The sequence below is a fragment of the Papaver somniferum genome, chromosome 9 (genome assembly GCF_003573695.1).
Source record: "Papaver somniferum cultivar HN1 chromosome 9, ASM357369v1, whole genome shotgun sequence".
Taxonomy (NCBI): domain Eukaryota; kingdom Viridiplantae; phylum Streptophyta; class Magnoliopsida; order Ranunculales; family Papaveraceae; genus Papaver; species Papaver somniferum.
Window position 1 is genome coordinate 116,379,045 of NC_039366.1, and position 18,570 is coordinate 116,397,614.

The following is an 18,570-nucleotide window of genomic DNA, read 5'->3' on the forward strand; positions in this document are numbered from 1 at the left end:
ATGAATCCTTGTGTATTCTGCAGTAATTGATCTCCCTGATCCATATTTATGTATTAATGTGAGGCTCCGTAAGGTGTCTTATGTTGAGCACTAAACAACCAAGTTGATTGTTTTTATGATTAGCTTTGTTGTTGTTCCGTAAGGTAATTTTTGTCGAGCATTCTTGAACTAAATTAATCATCGTGTTTGGTTATTTAGTTATGACTCTGTAAGTTTTTATGTTTGAGCTTTTTTGACTGGGCTGATTATTTTCATGATTAACTTAGTCATTGTTCCATAGATTCTCTTATGTCGAGTATGACCAATTAAATTGATTACTTTTTGTGATTAGTTTGGTTGTGTATTTCGATTAAATTAATTATGGGTTCTCTTGTGATTAATCTAATTGAGTGTTTTTGAGTCTCCATAAGTTCACTTATGTTGAGCATATCCGATTGAATTAATCATGAATTTCTTGTGGTTAATTTAATTGAGTATTTTGGATTCAAATTCATACTTGTATGTGATTTGTTATGTCCAAAGAAATCCTTCTTTTCTATCGAAATTAAGGTCGCTCTTGTTGTTCTTTCGGGAATGACATATTATGGGGGAGAGTTCTTTTTGAACTTGCGCTTAATTGCCAAATCTTTGTGGGGAGTGCGGCTATGGAATATTATAGGGGTTATCTTGTATCTTTAAAATCCTTGATGAATGCATCTAGCTTCGGCTTTATGATTGCATCTGAATAAGTTGACATGTGTTTCTTTCTTTTGATCATGAAATGTCTCTTTTGGAAATTTCATTAGGATCCCGTTCTTGTACCTTTGCCAATTTTATTGACAAAAAGGGGGAGAATTAATATGTAGTTCACACTACAAATACATATGGTTTTTGGATCATTATGTAAGGGGGAGTGGTTTCCATGTGAGATGGAGTATTGACTAAGGGGGAGTGATACATATCACCATAGTATTGTTGTTGAAGTTGTGATACAATTGAACTTTGACGTTGTATAATGATACTATGACACTGTATAACAATGATTGAGAACTATTGTTTTCTTGTTCTTATAGCTACGGATTTTCAACAACGATGATGCTAAACTTACAACCTTTGGGATCATTGGAGTACTTGGAAGTGACAAAGATTTCGAGTAATGTTGAAGATTAGACATGTGGAATAGGAGCTACAAAAGCTAATTTATTTATTTTTTGAATTCCATATGTATTAATAGTTTTGTCACTAAAATTGACAAAGGGGGAGATTGTTAGAGCATTGTTCGGTGGAACTCGCATGCGTTGCTATCTCAAGCGTGTTTGTCAATGTTATTGATCAAAACTATAAGTCTTGATTTATAGCCTATATAGCTAAAGGTCTCGGACTAGGATAGAAACTGCAATTGACCTCAAGACTCCATGGAAATCATCATACAAGACGAAGGACTACTCAAGGAACTGGTGGAACTTCATCGACTAAAAGGTATGTGGAGACTTGAACTTATTTGTCACTCAAAAGTCTATTTACTCTATCTCCTACTCTTGAGACAAAAGTCGTTTTGATATATAGAATTTGATTATACACATTTGCTATTTCTAGCCGAGTTTATCTCGCCTATCTATTTCTCGAAATATGTGTCGGTAAGCTTTCGCTTTAGCAAAATTCATCTTTACCTAGTGATGAATGTCATGTTATGTTTCAATCACTTTGAAAATTGCTTTGACGAAAAATGGTTTGTGAATAACGGCTATATAACGTCCTCTGAGAATATTTCAATGATTGAAATGAGAGTTTAGATTACATAACCATTGGTAGGATATAAGCATTGTTGTGGAAACACATATATGTATAAGTCCTTATTCCTTGAACCAAAGTTTGCGAACTTTGTTGATCAAGAGAAACGGAATGTGGCGTGAGACAAGTCCGCGAACTCAGTCCGTGAACTGGCGGAAGTTCTCGACCCGAGAATTTCTGCTGGAGCTTGTGAACTCCTTCCGTGAGCTTAAGTCCGCGAACCCAGTCCGCGAACTTGAGTAGGTTATATCTAAAATCAGTTGTTCTTGAACTCATGTTTTTATAAACTAAGGAATGCTTTTGCAAACCGTGGCTATAAAGTTCATGAACCGATTCGAGTGAATCAAACCGTTTTTGCTTCGATTGTGTCTTGTGTAGTTACATAAGATCTAAGCAATTGAAAAACTCTCTAACTAGTTCATTTGAGTCATTTGAACTAGTTACGGTGAAGAAGAATATGGTGGATATGAAAGTGATCATATGGCTAACCATTTGGTTAATTATTGTTGAACCAACAAATGTTAATGTTTGGGAACGGTTACATAAACCCAAAATTGGACATTTCATTTGTGCGTAACAAGCTAAGTTTTCGATCCAACGGTTGAGAAATATTAGCTTGAATCTAATCAGGTTTTCATCTAACAGTGAATATTGAATGCTTTGTTACCAAGCTAACATTGATTGCAAACCCTGATTTGAAAGACTATATAAGGGAGAACTCTAGAAACTGGGAAACCTAATCCCCACACCTTACGTGTGATAGTAGTTGCATAAGCTAGAGTTTCATTTACGTTAAAAACAGTTTTCTAATGGGGAGCGTTAAAAATGGTTTTCTAATGGGGAGAAAAGCTTTATGATAATGGTATTTTTGGACATTGGGAAGGGAATTATATTCCCAGGAATCCTAAATTTATCTTCTTTTTCGTGTGTTTTTTCTATCGATTCTCCTTTAACCTTGGGTTTTCTTCTCTAAACCAGGCTAACGACTTAAAGACTTCATTGGAATTGTGAAGCCAGACCGATACTACTTTTCTTGTAGTTGTGTGATCTGATCTTGTTGATTCGATCGATTTGCGTACAATTGAAATAATTGGCTTGAGATTTATATCTCCGATAGGCAAGATAGAAAAGTAATCAAAAACATCTTCGTCTCATCGTTTGTGATTCCGCAATATCTTTTTTCGTTGCGTCGATTAAGATTATTGTGAGGTGATTGATAATACTAGGTTGTTCTTTGGGAATATAAGTCTGGGTTATCAATTGGTTCCTGTTCACCTTGACTTATCAAAAGACGGAACAAAACTCGTAGGTATATTCATGGGAGACGGATTTATCTATTACCGTAGACTTTTCTGTGTGATACATATTTGTTTATTAAAGTCTTCGACTTTGGGTCGTAGCAACTCTTAGTTGTGGGTGAGATCAGCTAAGGGAATCAAGTACGTAGCATCCTGCTGGGATCAAAGGCGTAGGAGCATAACTGTACCTTGGATCAGTGTGAGATTGATTGGGGTTCAACTACAGTACAGACCGAAGTTAGTTTGGAGTAGGCTAGTGTCTTTAGCGGCTTAATACAGTGTGTGTTCAAATCTGGACTAGGTCCCGGGGTTTTTCTGCATTTGCGGTTTCCTAGTTAACAAAATTCTAGTGTCTGTGTTATTTCTATTCCGCATTATATTTTTTGTTCCGTCTTTTGATAAATCAAGGTGAACCATAACCAATTGATACACTGGTATTATATTTCTGAAGAACAACATAGCAATATCAATCACCTCACAATAATCTTAATCGTATGATAGCGAAACAAGACATTGTGGAATCACAAACGATGAGACGAAGATGTTTGTTACTACTTTTTATCTTGCCTATCGGAGATTAAATCTCGAGAAAATCTTAGAGAATATAGTACTCAATACGATAGAATACAGCAAGATCAGAACACGCAACTACATAGAAAATAGTTGGGTCTGGCTTCACAATCCCAATGAAGTCTTCAAGTCGTTAACATACAAGGTTTTGGAAAAAACCTAAGGTTAAAGGAGAAGCGAATCTAGTCGCAACTAGTATCACACAGGAGTTGTGGGGATTAGGTTTTCCAGTTGCTAGAGTTCTCCCTTATATAGTCTTCAAATCAGGGTTTGTAATCAATGTTACCTTGGTAATAAAGCATTCAATATTCACCGTTAGATGAAAATCTGGTTAGACTAAAGCTAATATCTTTCAACCGTTAGATCAAACTTAACTTGTTAAAGACAAATGAAAAGTGACTTCATTTAGATATGAGTATTCGTACCTAAACATGTACACCTTGTTGGCTCAACAATAGTTAACCGAAGTTAGCCATATGAACACTTTCATATCAACCTTATTCATCTTAACCATAACTAGTTCAAATAACTCAAATGAAACTAGTTCTAGAGTTGTTCAATTGTTTATATTCTCGTAGAAGTATATAAGACACAATTGAAGCAAAATCGATTTTGATTCACTCGAATCAATTCATGAACATTATATCCACGGTTGCAAAAGATTGCATTCCTTAATATGTAAATGTATTAGTTCATGAACAAATCGATTTTAGAACATAAACTACTCAAGTATGCAAATGGGTATGTATACCTAAGTGGCCGGACTTAGTTTGGGTCCGCCAGTGTGTGCGAACGGGTACGCTACCTCCAAACTCAGTTGAATTTCTGGACGTGAACTTTACGCCAGTATGCATACGGGTATGCATACTAGGTTCCCGGACTTTCATCAAACCAACTAGTACGCATACGGGTATGCATATTATGGTTCCCGGACTTGGGATAACATGCAACAGTTAGCATACAAGTACGCATACTGTGCTATATCCAATCATGGTTAATTGTTTTAAACTCCTATTTCAATCATTGAAACATTCTTTGAAGACGACAATAGCTGTCTCACACAAACTATTAGCTTCAAAGCAAATTTCAAGTGATCGAATGATCAATAAAAAACATTCCAAGTCTACATCAAATGATTGTCTCAGACAAATCATGTAAGATGTTACCAGGCGATTTTCACATGATCAAGTTTTGACTTTCGTCAAGAATATAAGATGAACTTGGTTAAAGCGAAAGCTTACCAACACATATTTTGAGAAATATGTAAGCGAGTTAAACTCAACTGAAATATCAAATGTGTATAATCGAAGTCTATATAGTTATACGACTTTTGTCTCAAATAGTAGATAGACTTTTGAGTGATAGATGAGTTCAAGTCTCCACATACCTTTTGTTGATGAAGTTCCACAAGACCCCCTTAGTAGTTCTTCGTCTTCAATCGATGAACGCCGTGAAGTATAATGCTCAACTACACTTACTATCCTAATCCGATACTTAGCTATAAGTAGACTAGAAATCAAGACTTATAGTTTTGGCAACTAAACTTGACAACAAGCTTGAGATAACAACGCTTGCGAGTTCGACCGAGCAGTGCTCTAACAAGTCGTTAACCTAATTATGTTTATGATATGAAACCTAGCTTAATAGAGCACGACTCTAGTATACAACTAGGATATATTAAAGTGCCAAGGATAAAATTTCCTAGTTGTTTGAGTCTCTCGATTCAAAGATTTTCAAGATCAAAGGCCGCTTATGATTCAAGCTAAGATAGCTTGGGAATCAAGCAAAAACATTCTATGTTTGATGAAACACTGGTTAGGGTTTTACGTAAGCATACTAGAAATTCGACTTGAAATCACATAGTAGAATATACAGTTTGGTCAGTCGTAACCGAACCGTGTATAATGATAGTTCATGGTAGGTTAACCATTTGAACCATAAGCTTAGTCATATTCATTTAACACTTTAGACTTTAATCTTGATGCACAATCACGAGTGATTAAGTGATCAAATATGTCTAAGAGGTGTTTTTGAGAGTTAATCAAATGCCAAACATATCGTAGAAAATAATTTGAGTGCATCTGAAAATATTCAGCAGAATGGTATGCATACCGCGTATGTGTACCAACCCAATTCGTGAACTTACACTCCTAAGGTACGTGTACCGGGTTTGTGTGCCCGTAAGGAAATTTTCCGAACGGACTATTTTAGTTCACATATTGGGTACATATACCGTAAGTCAGTTTCCGAACTCAGACTATTTTGGTATGTGTACTAGGTACGTGTACCATAAGCCAATTCACGAACTCAGACTATTTTGGTATGCGTATTGGGTACGTGTACCATGAGACGTAACTGAATTAGAGCTACATCGGTACGCGTAATAGTTATCCGTACCACTGATCCGGAACCCACACAGTTACGCCGGTACGTGCACCGTCAAGTATCCCGATTTTTAGTAGTTCTATATCTCTCTTATAATCAGTTTGAAACATTCCCAAATGACATCAATGACGAATATCATCGCTTGGGATATTTTCAAATGATCAACTTGAATCATAACTTAGTTCACAAACAATAAATTGTTCTTAACTAAATTCATCCAGTATATGAATGACTATTGCTTGAATCATATTTCGAGATTTCAACAAGACAATCATGACTGGAAACTTCTTCTATGCAATGTTTAACGTCCACGTAGTCATACGACTTAGTCTTATAAAAAAAGAGTGATAATCATGTGAGTAAATAGAATGATTCAGTCTTCACATGCCTTTAGTTGATGAAGTTCTCAAAATGTTTACGGCTGATCTCCGTCTTCAATAGGTAATTCTGTGATGTTTGATACTTAACTACACACTTCTAATCCTAGTCCAAGACTTGACTAATTAAATATAGATTAGAAATCAAGATATAGTTTTGTGCCACTAAATTTGACAACAAGCTTGAGATAGCAAACCTTGCGAGTTCGACCGAACCTTGCTGTAACAAGTATACATGTGTTACCTTTGATTCAGATACGAGAAATGGTTAAAATGCAATTGACGAATTTTCATTGTAACTCTTCAGTGAGGTTTGATTTTGTTGAGTGTGAAATCGAAAGATCCTTGAGCTCGACTCAGTTACATAACATATCCTATCTTGAGTTTTTAATTTTAAAATGTAATTTAGGGTTTTATGAAGAAAAAAAAGATATTTCCTAAACAATTTCTAGGCCACAAGAATGGCCCAAAATTTTCAAGGCCATCAGAATAATCCGCTCTTAGTTAATGAATTAGTGTTGTTGCTTCCCTTCCAAGGACAATGTTTTTTTCCCATTACCAACCTCATAAACTCATTTGTATGTAGTGAGGTGGGTAAAGTTTCACTGATAGGGAGATCATATTTATTACTAAATACCATCTTGGCAGGCCAAAAATACTAATACCTCCTATATTAATCTTTATTTAAACCCCAATTGTAAGCATTTTTCATAATCATTTTTTGCTTTGAAAGTGGGTTACAACCTTCCACTTACGTAGGATATAGAGTTGGATTGATCAACCACTACGACCTAACTCCTAACTATACAGTATTTTGGCTAAAAGAATCACTAGCAGATATGACCAAAATACCCATTGTTGGTAATGCGAAAAGAGTGTACTACTTCTCTTTGCAGCTGTTTTTGTTTGTGCCAACTTAAAGAAACCAAAAGATGTTAGATAGAGCAGGCTTTGTTGCATTAAGCTCGATATGCTGCAGCTTAACAAGAGCGAGTTCTGAAAAAATCGCAACATGCTACGGGTACTATGCGTCCCTGACTCACTGGTGCATGCGTCTTAGCAACTCCACTGTAGTTTAAAAATTAAAATTGTTTCAAATCAAAGTTATCAGCATTAAATTTTCATCAGAGGGACTGTGGGAAAATTACCATGACAAAAATTTCCACACCTAATTATTTTTTAAAATTTGTATAGCAACCTAACCATGACAACGTATGACCAACAACCATCATCCCTAGACTTAAAAAGGAACCAGCAACATATATACAAAAATCCAGAAACAAATAGAGTAGTAGAAGAGAAGTTGATTGATGATTCATCAAAAGACTAACTAGTATAATATGGTTAAGGTATACTACTTGGTCTTGGGAATTCTGGGGCTAAAAGATCGTTTGCATTCCCTAATAACAGTTCCAGTTGCCACCTTCATTGTTCTTATAGTTTATATGACAGGCAAAAGTACATGGCTCGTCTTCGAAGATATTCTTACGACCTCTACAGCTACAGCAAAGGGTTATAGCGAATCAGTATCGTTGACGTCGAGTTGTGATCTTTTTTCAGGTAAGTGGGTATACGATAACTCGACATCATATCCTTTGTATTCTGAGAAACAATGCTCATTCATGTCAGACGAGTTGGCTTGTGAGAAGTTTGGAAGAAAGGATTTAAGCTATCAGAACTGGAGATGGCAGCCCGACCAGTGCGACCTACCAAGGTCATTACAATTTAAACTTTGTTGATGTCTTCTAATTTAAGCTACTAATTGCTATTTGTTTTTCTTTGGGTTTCATGTTGGATGCAAATAGAAACCGAAGTTAAAATTTTCTATATATTGATTCAATGTAAAACAAGCTAGGTTCAACGCCAAAGCATTACTGGAGAGATTGAGAGGGAAAAGGATGGTTTATGTTGGAGATTCACTTAACAGAAATCAATGGGTTTCCATGGTTTGTCTGGTGGAATCTGTAATCCCATCATCACTCAAGTCAGTGCATATCAACGGTTCTCTCAAAATCTTTAGTGCCATTGTAAGTTCTCGTTTTTTTGCTAAACTCCAGAGAGGTGAATGTATGCGTTATGGTTCAAACTGACATATGGGTGACCACAAAAATTGTAGGAATATAATGCGACCATTGAGTTTTATTGGGCACCATTGTTGGTTGAATCTAACTCGGACAATCCGCTGCTTCATCGATTACCAGATCGAATAGTGAGAGCCCAAGCGATCGAAAAACACGCGATTCATTGGACGGATGCTGACATACTCGTCTTCAATTCCTACCTTTGGTGGAGAAGACCCAAAATGAAAGTCTTGTAAGTTGGATTTCTAATACATTCAACCGTTTGCTCGTGTCCTTCCGTCCTTCACCTGATGAAAATCGTATGTTTCTGACCAGATGGGGTTCTTTTGAACATCCGGATGAGGGAATGTACAAAGACATGGAAATGCTGCGCAGCTATGAAATGGCTCTGAAAACATGGTCTGACTGGCTTGAAATTCATGTCAACCACACCAAGACCGAGCTGTTTTTTGTCAGCATGTCACCTACACACACCTGGTAACCAATTTCCTTCGCTTCCTTATGGCTTGCAAATATATCCCTACACACACTTCACTTGACACTCACCAATCATTAAAATGCAACAGGGCAGACGAATGGAGCACTGCCAAAGAAGGCAACTGTTACAACGAAACCGAGCCAATTTCCCAGAAACATTACAAGGGTAGAGGATCAGATCCTAATATGATGAACGTCGTTGAACAAGCACTTGACGAGTTGAAAGTCAGAGGTGTTAATATAAAAATACTTAAGGTAACACAACTGTCAGAATACAGAAAGGAAGGCCATCCTTCTATTCATAGAAAACAGTGGGTTCCTTTAACTCAAGAACAAACATTAAACCCTGCTAGTTATTCTGATTGTACTCATTGGTGTCTGCCAGGAGTTCCCGATACTTGGAATGAGCTTCTTTATGCTTACATTTTTTCCTAATGAATATAGTTTTGTGAAAAATGTTGTAAATGCAAGACTATTTTCTTGATAAGAAGCAACAAAAGAAGTAATTGAAGAGTTGTAAAAATTACACTAATCTTGAATATCACTTTTGTATTTGTCATTTCAAATCATCTGATATACCAAAAGAAAAATGTAACAAAATTAGCACCTCTAAATTACACTTGTTTCAAATTCAAGGAACTTCGTTTTTTTAGAACTAAATGTTTTTCTTCTACATATATAATCTGAATTCTGAGTTTGGGCCAAATCGAATGAGACTTCATTAGCCTCCTTTCCCGAAGCCCAGTTTGGTTCTGTAGAGGCAAAGATCAAATCTAGACTTTTCTAGTAAGTTCCAGATTTCCAGGTGTTTTATTCCGGTTTTTAACATTCTACAAGCTTCTGGATCGATGGAGAAATTACCAGAAGAATTCTAATAAAGCAAAATCTTAGAAACAGCTCTATATAAATACCACTTGCATAGATTTGTTATCAAAACATCAATCGAATTTCAGGTTTAAATAAATCAAAATCTCTACAATCTACTTTCAAGCAATCCTCGTAGTTCTGTTACAAGAAGAAAATATCAACATCGATGGCTTTCAGAGTAATTGGTTTCAACGATCCAATTTTCTCAGGTCTTCAAGACATGCTCGGCGTATCAGATCATGAAGTTGAAAAATCATCATCGAACACACCATCAACAAAATACGTCAGAGATGCTAAAGCAATGGCAGCAACCCCAGCTGATATCAAGGAGTACCCAGACTCATATGTGTTTGTACTTGATATGCCAGGGCTGAAATCAGAGGAAATCAAAGTGCACGTTGAAGATAATAATGTTCTTGTTGTGACCGGAATGCGGCAAAGGGAAGACGAAAAGGAGAAAGAAGTTAAATATGTAAGGATGGAAAGAAGAATTGGGAAATTTATGAGGAAATTTATATTACCTGAAAATGCAAATCTTGATGCAATTTCAGCTGTTTGTGTTGATGGTGTTCTTACTATCACTGTTCAGAAATTGCCTCCACCTGAACCTAAGAAGCCTAGGACTATTCAGGTTCAAGTTGCCTAAGAAAATGGTGTGTCATGCCGGAGCAAGATTTCCGTAGATGTATGTTTGAACTTTGAAATGACTCTTTCTCTGTGCGTTTTACTTTGTTTTAGAACTTTTAGTGGTCTATGGTGTACTTTTAATTAAAAATAAATAAAATTTAAGTTCATCTTGAAATTTTCTTACCCGGAAAAAGTCTGCGACGTTGACTGTAATAGCTCCGTCAATCGGCGGTACAAAACTGACCAGCTGATTTGACGATTCATTACATCCTAATCTTGCACTCGTCAATTTCTCACCGTATATTGTCCCATAGCGGATACCATTGTTGCTTAAAAATGAAAAACCGAAGTATGTATTCTTCTGGTTGTTCATTTAACGGATGAGATTGCTTCATCGATGATCTACAATATCTGAACGGCGATCGTTTATGCTGAAAAAATCGACGAGGATTGATTTTCTGGCGGGTGAAGGAAGATTGGAATTGAGGTAATTCCCCGGTCGATAAGACCTTTGACTCCAACCATGGATCATCCAACTTCATGACTTTTTTCAATCGATGGTTTATTACTAGTATTTATTTTTTGCCTCCGTCGTTATAATTCTTTAGCATTTGATTATTTTTTCTTTTCCTGAAGCAATTTTTAATATTTGGTAAGAAGTTGTGAGCATTAGTTATCAGTTGAGGCACTGTGCATGTTGAGCCACATGGTCAAACCCAAGGCTGATTTGATTTCACGAATGCCCATACCAATACCCATGCCCATGCGAATACGGTAGTGCTATAAAGCTGCATTAGTGATGGACACGCAAATGCCCGCCGCCTGTTGGTGGGAAATTGACGGGCAAATTTATTGTTACCGGATCCGACTTCATTGATTTCCAGTGATAACCGAATTAGGTATCTAACACTCTTACATTCCTGGTCACATGTCAATTTCGAGTGATAACCTATTCTCCCATTAAATAAGTAAATAGTCGTCAGTGACGGATGGAATGATCAAACTTAGCATCAGCTTTTATGTAAATCCTGGTGAGTCGTTTCTCTGATGCCCAAACCAAAGCTTTAAGTATAGCCATGCATTCCCCAGCTTCTGCACCCAAAGCTCCATTAGAATAGCTTCCTATGATCCGTTCGCAGTTATTTGCATGATCCTGTAGGATGACACCAGTGCCGAGTTGGTTAGTATTAGGATCAAAAGATGCATCAACATTCAGTTTGAGAATGCCTGGATCAGGCGGTTTCCACTGTGAAATGCAGGAGGAGCAAATATCAGTGTTACTGCTAACAGATGCATGTAAACAGCATTATGAGGGTTGGGTTTAACTCCCTGAAAGATGCACTCGCATCCATCCTTCCACAAAATCCATGCTCCAATAATTAAAGAGTAGAGCCATTTGTCATCAGAGCAGCCATTGTTTTATATAAACCAACTGGAGAACATTCAGATACACTGTTACAAGAAGTTCTCACATTGTCGATGTTAACATTGATACCCCTCCAAACAGCTCGATCATGCCTGTAGTCAAACAACAGATGTTCAATATATGGCTTGCAAATATACCCCTACACACACTAGTCACTTCACTTGACACTTTCCAATCATTAAAATGCAAAAGGGAAAAGGGAAGAGGAATGGAGCACAGCCAAAGAAGGTAATTGTTGCAACGAAACCAAGCCAATTTCGCAACAGCATTACCAGGGTAGAGGATCAGATCCTAATATGATGAACGTCGTTGAAAAAACACTTGACGAGTTGAAAGTCAGAGGTGTTAATGTAAAAATAATTAACATAACGCAACTGTCAGAATACAGAAAAGAAGGCCATCCTTCTATTCATCGAAAACAATGGGTTCCTTTAACTCGAGAACAAATATTAAACCCTGCTAGTTATTCTGACTGTACTCATTGGTGTCTCCCAGGAGTTTCGGATACTTGGAATGAGCTCCTTTATGCTTACATTTTTTCCTAATGAATATAGTTTTGTGGAAATGTCGTAAATGTAAGACTATTTACTTGAAATGAAAAGAAGAAACAAAAGAAGTAATTGACAAGTTGTAAAATTTCACTAATTTTGAATATCATTGTCTCTCTCAGCAATTTTAAATGCATTTTACGAAATGTTGGGAGAGATAGCTTTACCTTGACCTGGCTTCCAAAATTCTTTTAAGGGTTTTCAGCTGATAAAAGCTCTGGCCATAGTGACAACTTCATTGCTTACTCCTGCAAGGTGGAATAAATCCTTGCTTCTGTCGCACCATTAGCAATACTGGATGCTCCTCACTTTTGTATTTGTCATTTGAAATCATCTGATATACCAAAAGAAAAATGTAAAAGCATTAGCACCTCTAAATTACACTTGTTTCAAATTCAAGGAACTTCGTTTTACAATGAAATGTTTTCGTTCTGCATATATAGTCTAATTCTGAGCTTGGGCCAAATGGAATGAGACTTCATTAGCCTCCTTTCCCAAAGCCCAGTTTGGTTCTGTAGAGAGGCAAAGATCAAATTTAGACTTTTCTAGTAAGTTCCAGATATCCAGGTGTTTTATTCCGATTTTTAAAATTCTACAAGCTTCTGGATCGATGGAGAAACTACCAGAAGAATTCTAATAAAGCAAAATCTCACAAACAGCTCTATATAAATACCACTTGCATAGATTTGCTATCAAAACATCAATCGAATTTCAGGTTTAGAAAAATCAAAATCTCTACAATCTACATTCAAGCAATCATCGTAGTACTGTTGCAAGAAGAAAACATCAACAGCGATGGCTTTCAGAGTAATTGGTTTCAATGATCCAATTTTCTCAGGTCTTCAAGACATGCTTGGCGTATCAGATCATGAATCAGTGAACACTCCATCGACAAAATATGTTAGAGATGCAAAAGCTATGGCGGCAACACCAGCTGATATCAAGGAGTACCCAGACTCCTATGTGTTTGTACTTGACATGCCAGGGTTGAAATCAGAGGAAATCAAAGTTCAAGTTGAAGAAAATAATGTTCTTGTTGTGATCGGAATCCGGCAAAGGGAAGACGAGAAGGAGAAAGAAGTGAAATATGTGAGGATGGAAAGAAGAATTGGGAAATTTATGAGGAAATTTATATTACCTGAAAATGCAAATCTTGATGCAATTTCTGCTGTTTGTGTTGATGGTGTTCTTACTATCACTGTTAAGAAATTGCCTCCACCTGAGCCTAAGAAGCCTAGGACTATTCAGGTTCAAGTTGCCTGAGAAAATGGAGCAAGTTTTTCGTAGATGTATGTTTGAACTTTGAAATGACTCTTTCTTTGTGTGTTTTAGAACTTTTAATGGTCTGGTCTACTTTTAATTATAATTAAAAATAAATAAAATATTAAGTTTATCTTCATTGAAATTTCGTTACCTGGAAATAGTCTCCGACGTTGACTGCAATAGCTCCGTCAATCGGCAGTACAAAACTGACCAGCGGATGTGATTAGTGAGAGGAACAAGCCCAGTCGTCAAATCAGGTTCTGGATAATACGGTAAACTGATGTAAAATTTCTTGTTTGGTCCTAGGTCCATATAGTTATTTATAGTAGGGGCCAATCGTTTTTTTTTTTTATCCGGAAGTCCAAAATTAATTAAAACATGGAAATGTCCATAATGCCCATTACTACCAAACGTGTGTGTCTACACTGTTTACAAATTTGAGTACATATCTGGTACACTGCTTAAAAATTCGAGTACATATTTGCTGCACTGCTTACAAATTTGAGTACATATCTGTCGCACTGCTTAGAAATCTGAGTACATATCTGTCGTACTGCTTACAAATCCGATTATATATCTGAATGCTTACAAATTCGAGTACATATTTGCTGCACTGCTTCCAGGTAGCGTACAAATCTGTAAGAATCAATGATAAATAAATTAGAAAACGTGTTACATCACATACATTGTGATGATTATAATTTTTCTTCGACTATATTTCCATGCTTCTGGGAGCAAAGCAAGGATCTTCTATTATCGTTTTCTTCTTAACTGCATATAGATTGACTCGCTTTACGTACTGCTAGTGTCGATGCCTGCAGACACACAAAAATTAAAATGTTCATCATAGGGGCCATAACTTATGCCCAAACATACAGAGTCTAATTTGAGGAACCATACAAACCAATGCAAATAAAACTCATAATACACGACAAATGGTCTCCACCAATAAATCCAGAATTTAATGAATCTGAAAAACTGTGGGCTGCACGGTGATATTACTGACTGAGCCATCCTGCTCTGTCGCGGTCTCCACCAATAAATCCTGCAGAAATACATCGAAGTCTGGTCAACAAAAGCAGCAATCTCATAGAAATCCAGTCATAATATAACTGAAAAACTATATTACTTCTGCTGAAATAAGTCGTGCAACTATGTTTTTTGTTTTTGCTAGTTTCTTACAGTTAATCGACAACCAAAAAACTAAACTGGAAGCACTTAATTGGCATTCTTGATGCCCCTGCCATTAATCCAAAGCATCTAATACACAAACAGTTAATACATTAAGAAAAAAAAAACATTAGTATCAACAATGAGAAGACATTTACAGCATAAGCTGCGCTTTACCCCGAAGCTAACATTAGTAGTTTTCCTCAATCATAGCCATAAAGAATTTAAAAGAGGTGTAATTAAATTCAAATTACCATGGGAGGTTATCAATGATTTTACCTGTCGATTGTTACACATAATGAGAAATTTTTTATCAGCAGTAGCTTAATCAAATCTAAGAAGAGCCGAATCTGAAACGCTGGAGACATTAATTTAACATCTAAAATAAAAATGGTTCTAAGCAAGCACAAGGATTGCAATTCGGTGGATCAATGAAGGAACCCCAACCTTGAGTGTTACTGAGAAAAGTACACATCTGTTCCAACAACAAAGTTCTCTATGTCACATTTGTTATGCAACTCAGATATGCGCACATATTAATAAATTTAATCTGCTTGCAAGGCTCTATTATTGTCATGGAAATATATACTCGATAGGATAATAAAATAGCAAAACCCAAACTCCTGAATCAGCTAATATCAATATAGAAGACAATGGTCATGAAAAAATCAATTAATGTTCCACTGAAGAAGAATTCTTTTCAAAGACATCTAAATCAATTCCTGAGTTCTACGCCATGTCTCCAATTTATGCTCATTTCCTAAGCTTTATCAAAACCATTGTTTCATCTGATGTGTTCAACTTAGTCAGCATTAACAACTGTCCAGATGATAAATAAGAAAGTTAAGTTAACATATTAACTGAACCAAACCTGTGAGAGCAATCATTCTACACCAGAAAATCCCTATTATTGTGGCGATTTTTCAATAGCATTTTTCTCATCTTTGGTCGACTCTTCCTGCAAAGGAAAAATAAAGAAATGGTTAACCATTTAGTTGTATATAGAGTTGATAAAAAAAAGATCAACATTGGTGTCAGGGAGAACAGACTGGAGCTAAAATGCATTCTTAAAAACGACAATCGTTGCAAGATAGGAATATTCTTTGATAGTAATTAACTTAAGGTTAGTTATTTGTATACACGACTCATGGAGACTGTATTGGCTAATGCAACTCCATAGCAGTTGGGGCTTTAGTTCAATATTAACAGCTCAACACCATAGTACCAACTCCATATGCTCATCATCAACGGCCGGTTGTCTCCCAGCCAACTTTGATGTCGTTTGATACATATGGTTGAGAAGCAATACCAAAAGGCAGTACCAATGGAGTAACGGTGGTTTTGAGCAGCAAAAACAACACACGGCAAAAGGAAACACCAATGAAAGCCTATTCTACACAGTAATCTACTTTTCATGGATTTCATAGGTACATCAGCGGGAGAAAAAGAAGCAATACCAAAAGGAGGGAAATTAAACCATGGTTGTACCTGCAAAATGGCGAGTACAAACCTGTATATGAATACGTACCGCGTAAAACACATCAACAAAACTAGAATCTATTTCAGTATTTCACACACGTACTGAATCAAACACAACAAAAAGCACTTACTATCACTATGTGACATATGTACTAAAGATTCTTGAATTACAAATCAATTGCATGACAAGAATAGGTGACAGATCTATGAAAAATAAGAGAATCGAAAGACATATTACCGTATTTAACATACTTACTGAAGGATAAGACTAAAAAGGTGACAAAACTATGAATCAAACACAACAAAGAGCACTTCATATCAGTATCTGACATATGTACTTGTGGATAATAACATCTGAATCTACAAACAAGCGTGGTTTTGAAGCGAAACACAAAAAGATAATCAAATTAAGGAAGTTCTTTTCGGTATTCCATATATGTACCTATGATTCATAAGTAAAAATCAACTGCATGTCAAAAAAAACTTATAAATCTACAAATACAACAAAATCAAAACAGTTATATCTCAGTATTGCATATATGTACTTCTAGATCAAGCAAAAAAAAAATTAAAAACTACAAATACAACAAAATTAAAGCAATTTTTATCAGTATTCCATATATGTACTGCTGATCCAAACAATTTGTAACAACCAACAAGCATGATCTGAACTATTTTCATCAAAAACTACCAATACATCATATATGTATTGATGGTTCATAAAGAAAAACAAAGTGAAAAAAATCTAAAACTAACAAAAAGAAACTAGTATAGGCAAATCTCATAACGAAATAAACAAAAAATGTGAGGATCCATCTAGATCTGACCTATTTTCACGAGAATAAACTAATCAAGCATGGAGATCGAAAAATCAAACATCAAAAAGGACCATATATATGTACAGATCGAAAAAATCACCAAACAATGCAAGATCAAGAAAAAGAAAAAGAAAATAGGTTCTCATTCATATCATCACCATCATCATTCCCAATATTTCCAATCATTCAGATTGTGTCCAGCACACAATACAACAATAATTTGATTGATGATGATAATTTCTTCCTAAATCTCATCAAATATAAAAAATCTTTTTTGCTGAATACCTGGGGCTTAACTTGATTCATGTCTATGAACGCGAATTGAAACAGAAATGAGTTAAAGAGTGTGAGAGAACTTACACCGGAGTGAATCCCAGGGCAATTGGTAGTACTCTTGAAAGTAGTGAAAAGAGAGATACAACAAATCAAAAGAACAATGAGTGCAACAAATAATCGTTCTAATAATCCACGAAGTCTCCAGAGTTGTTTACGCTGTCGATTTCCTCTCCTTCCAAGCACATCTCCTGCCCTGAAAAACAAGCAAATACTCAGATGAGATGAGATCAGATCTAATGAGCACTAGAATTATCCTAATACAAAAAAGTAGAAATTAAAGAATGAAGAAAATGAATGAAGAAAAAACAAGATTTCCCGCATCAGTAGAGAAGAGGAGAGGGAGAGGGGGAGAGAGAGAGAAACTGAATCTGAGAAGAAAAAGAATGTGGAGAGAAATTGGCTTATGTTTCTGTTATATATAGTAAAGGCTATTTTGGGAATTCTAAAAATGCACGTAATATTCACACACGTGTGCAGGACCTGGGCTTAAAAATTAGGTCCATTTTTTTCTTTTCTTTTAATCATGGACCTACCGTTACTGGGCTTTAGTGGGTGGACCTGCCACTAACTAAGAACACTAGAATAGTACCTATTGATAATTCCTAGTAAACTGATTCATCACATCTCTTTCAGTTTTCCTGGTCTCACTCCTAATCTTGCAGTTATCAATCCTGTCAATTTCTCACCGAATATTGTCCCATAGTGGATATCATTGTTGCTTAAAAAATGTATTCTTCTAGTTGTTGATTTAACATTATGGATATCGAGACGATCATAATTAAGCAAAATCAATCAAAACATGAATAAATAAGACAAGAAAATTAAAGTGGTTCTGCACTAACGACTACATCCACTGACAGAATCTCGTAGGGTGAATTAGATTGATCTCCAGACTTAATTTAAAGGGATGGTTACATTTACTTTGGTTCTTCCTATTTATAGATGATAGGAATAAAGAAGGTAAAGAAATTGTATCTCTGACCATGTAAAAATTAGTGTATCTAGAATAGAGGATTTACAATTGACTTGATCCTATTATCTAGATGGAGACTTGACTGCACTTCACTTATCTTGACTG

General features: G+C 36.0%; 3 protein-coding genes across 5 annotated transcripts; all 3 read left to right on the forward strand.

The window, feature by feature from the left end:
* Positions 1–7,662: 7,662 nt before the first annotated feature.
* LOC113307923 (protein trichome birefringence-like 34) lies at positions 7,663–9,524 on the forward strand. 3 transcript variants are annotated; one of them, XM_026556391.1, is made up of 6 exons: positions 7,663–7,960; positions 8,030–8,114; positions 8,256–8,427; positions 8,517–8,713; positions 8,797–8,958; positions 9,048–9,418. In XM_026556391.1, exons 1-6 carry the CDS (start codon positions 7,741–7,743, stop codon positions 9,391–9,393), a joined length of 1,182 nt encoding a protein of 393 aa, XP_026412176.1. In that variant the 5' UTR covers positions 7,663–7,740; the 3' UTR covers positions 9,394–9,418. The 3 variants fall into 3 exon arrangements, with proteins under 3 accessions (XP_026412176.1, XP_026412175.1, XP_026412177.1); XM_026556392.1 differs by having other exon boundaries at positions 7,692–7,749; positions 7,853–8,114; XM_026556390.1 differs by having other exon boundaries at positions 7,664–8,114; positions 9,048–9,524.
* A 295-nt stretch (positions 9,525–9,819) lies between these two features.
* On the forward strand, positions 9,820–10,627 carry LOC113307924 (17.9 kDa class II heat shock protein-like). The gene has a single exon (XM_026556393.1). The coding sequence runs from the start codon at positions 9,992–9,994 to the stop codon at positions 10,469–10,471; it is 480 nt and encodes a 159-aa protein (XP_026412178.1). The 5' UTR covers positions 9,820–9,991; the 3' UTR covers positions 10,472–10,627.
* A 2,459-nt stretch (positions 10,628–13,086) lies between these two features.
* Positions 13,087–13,831, forward strand: LOC113307926 (17.3 kDa class II heat shock protein-like). The gene has a single exon (XM_026556394.1). The coding sequence runs from the start codon at positions 13,222–13,224 to the stop codon at positions 13,687–13,689; it is 468 nt and encodes a 155-aa protein (XP_026412179.1). The 5' UTR covers positions 13,087–13,221; the 3' UTR covers positions 13,690–13,831.
* The last annotated feature ends 4,739 nt before the right edge of the window (positions 13,832–18,570 follow it).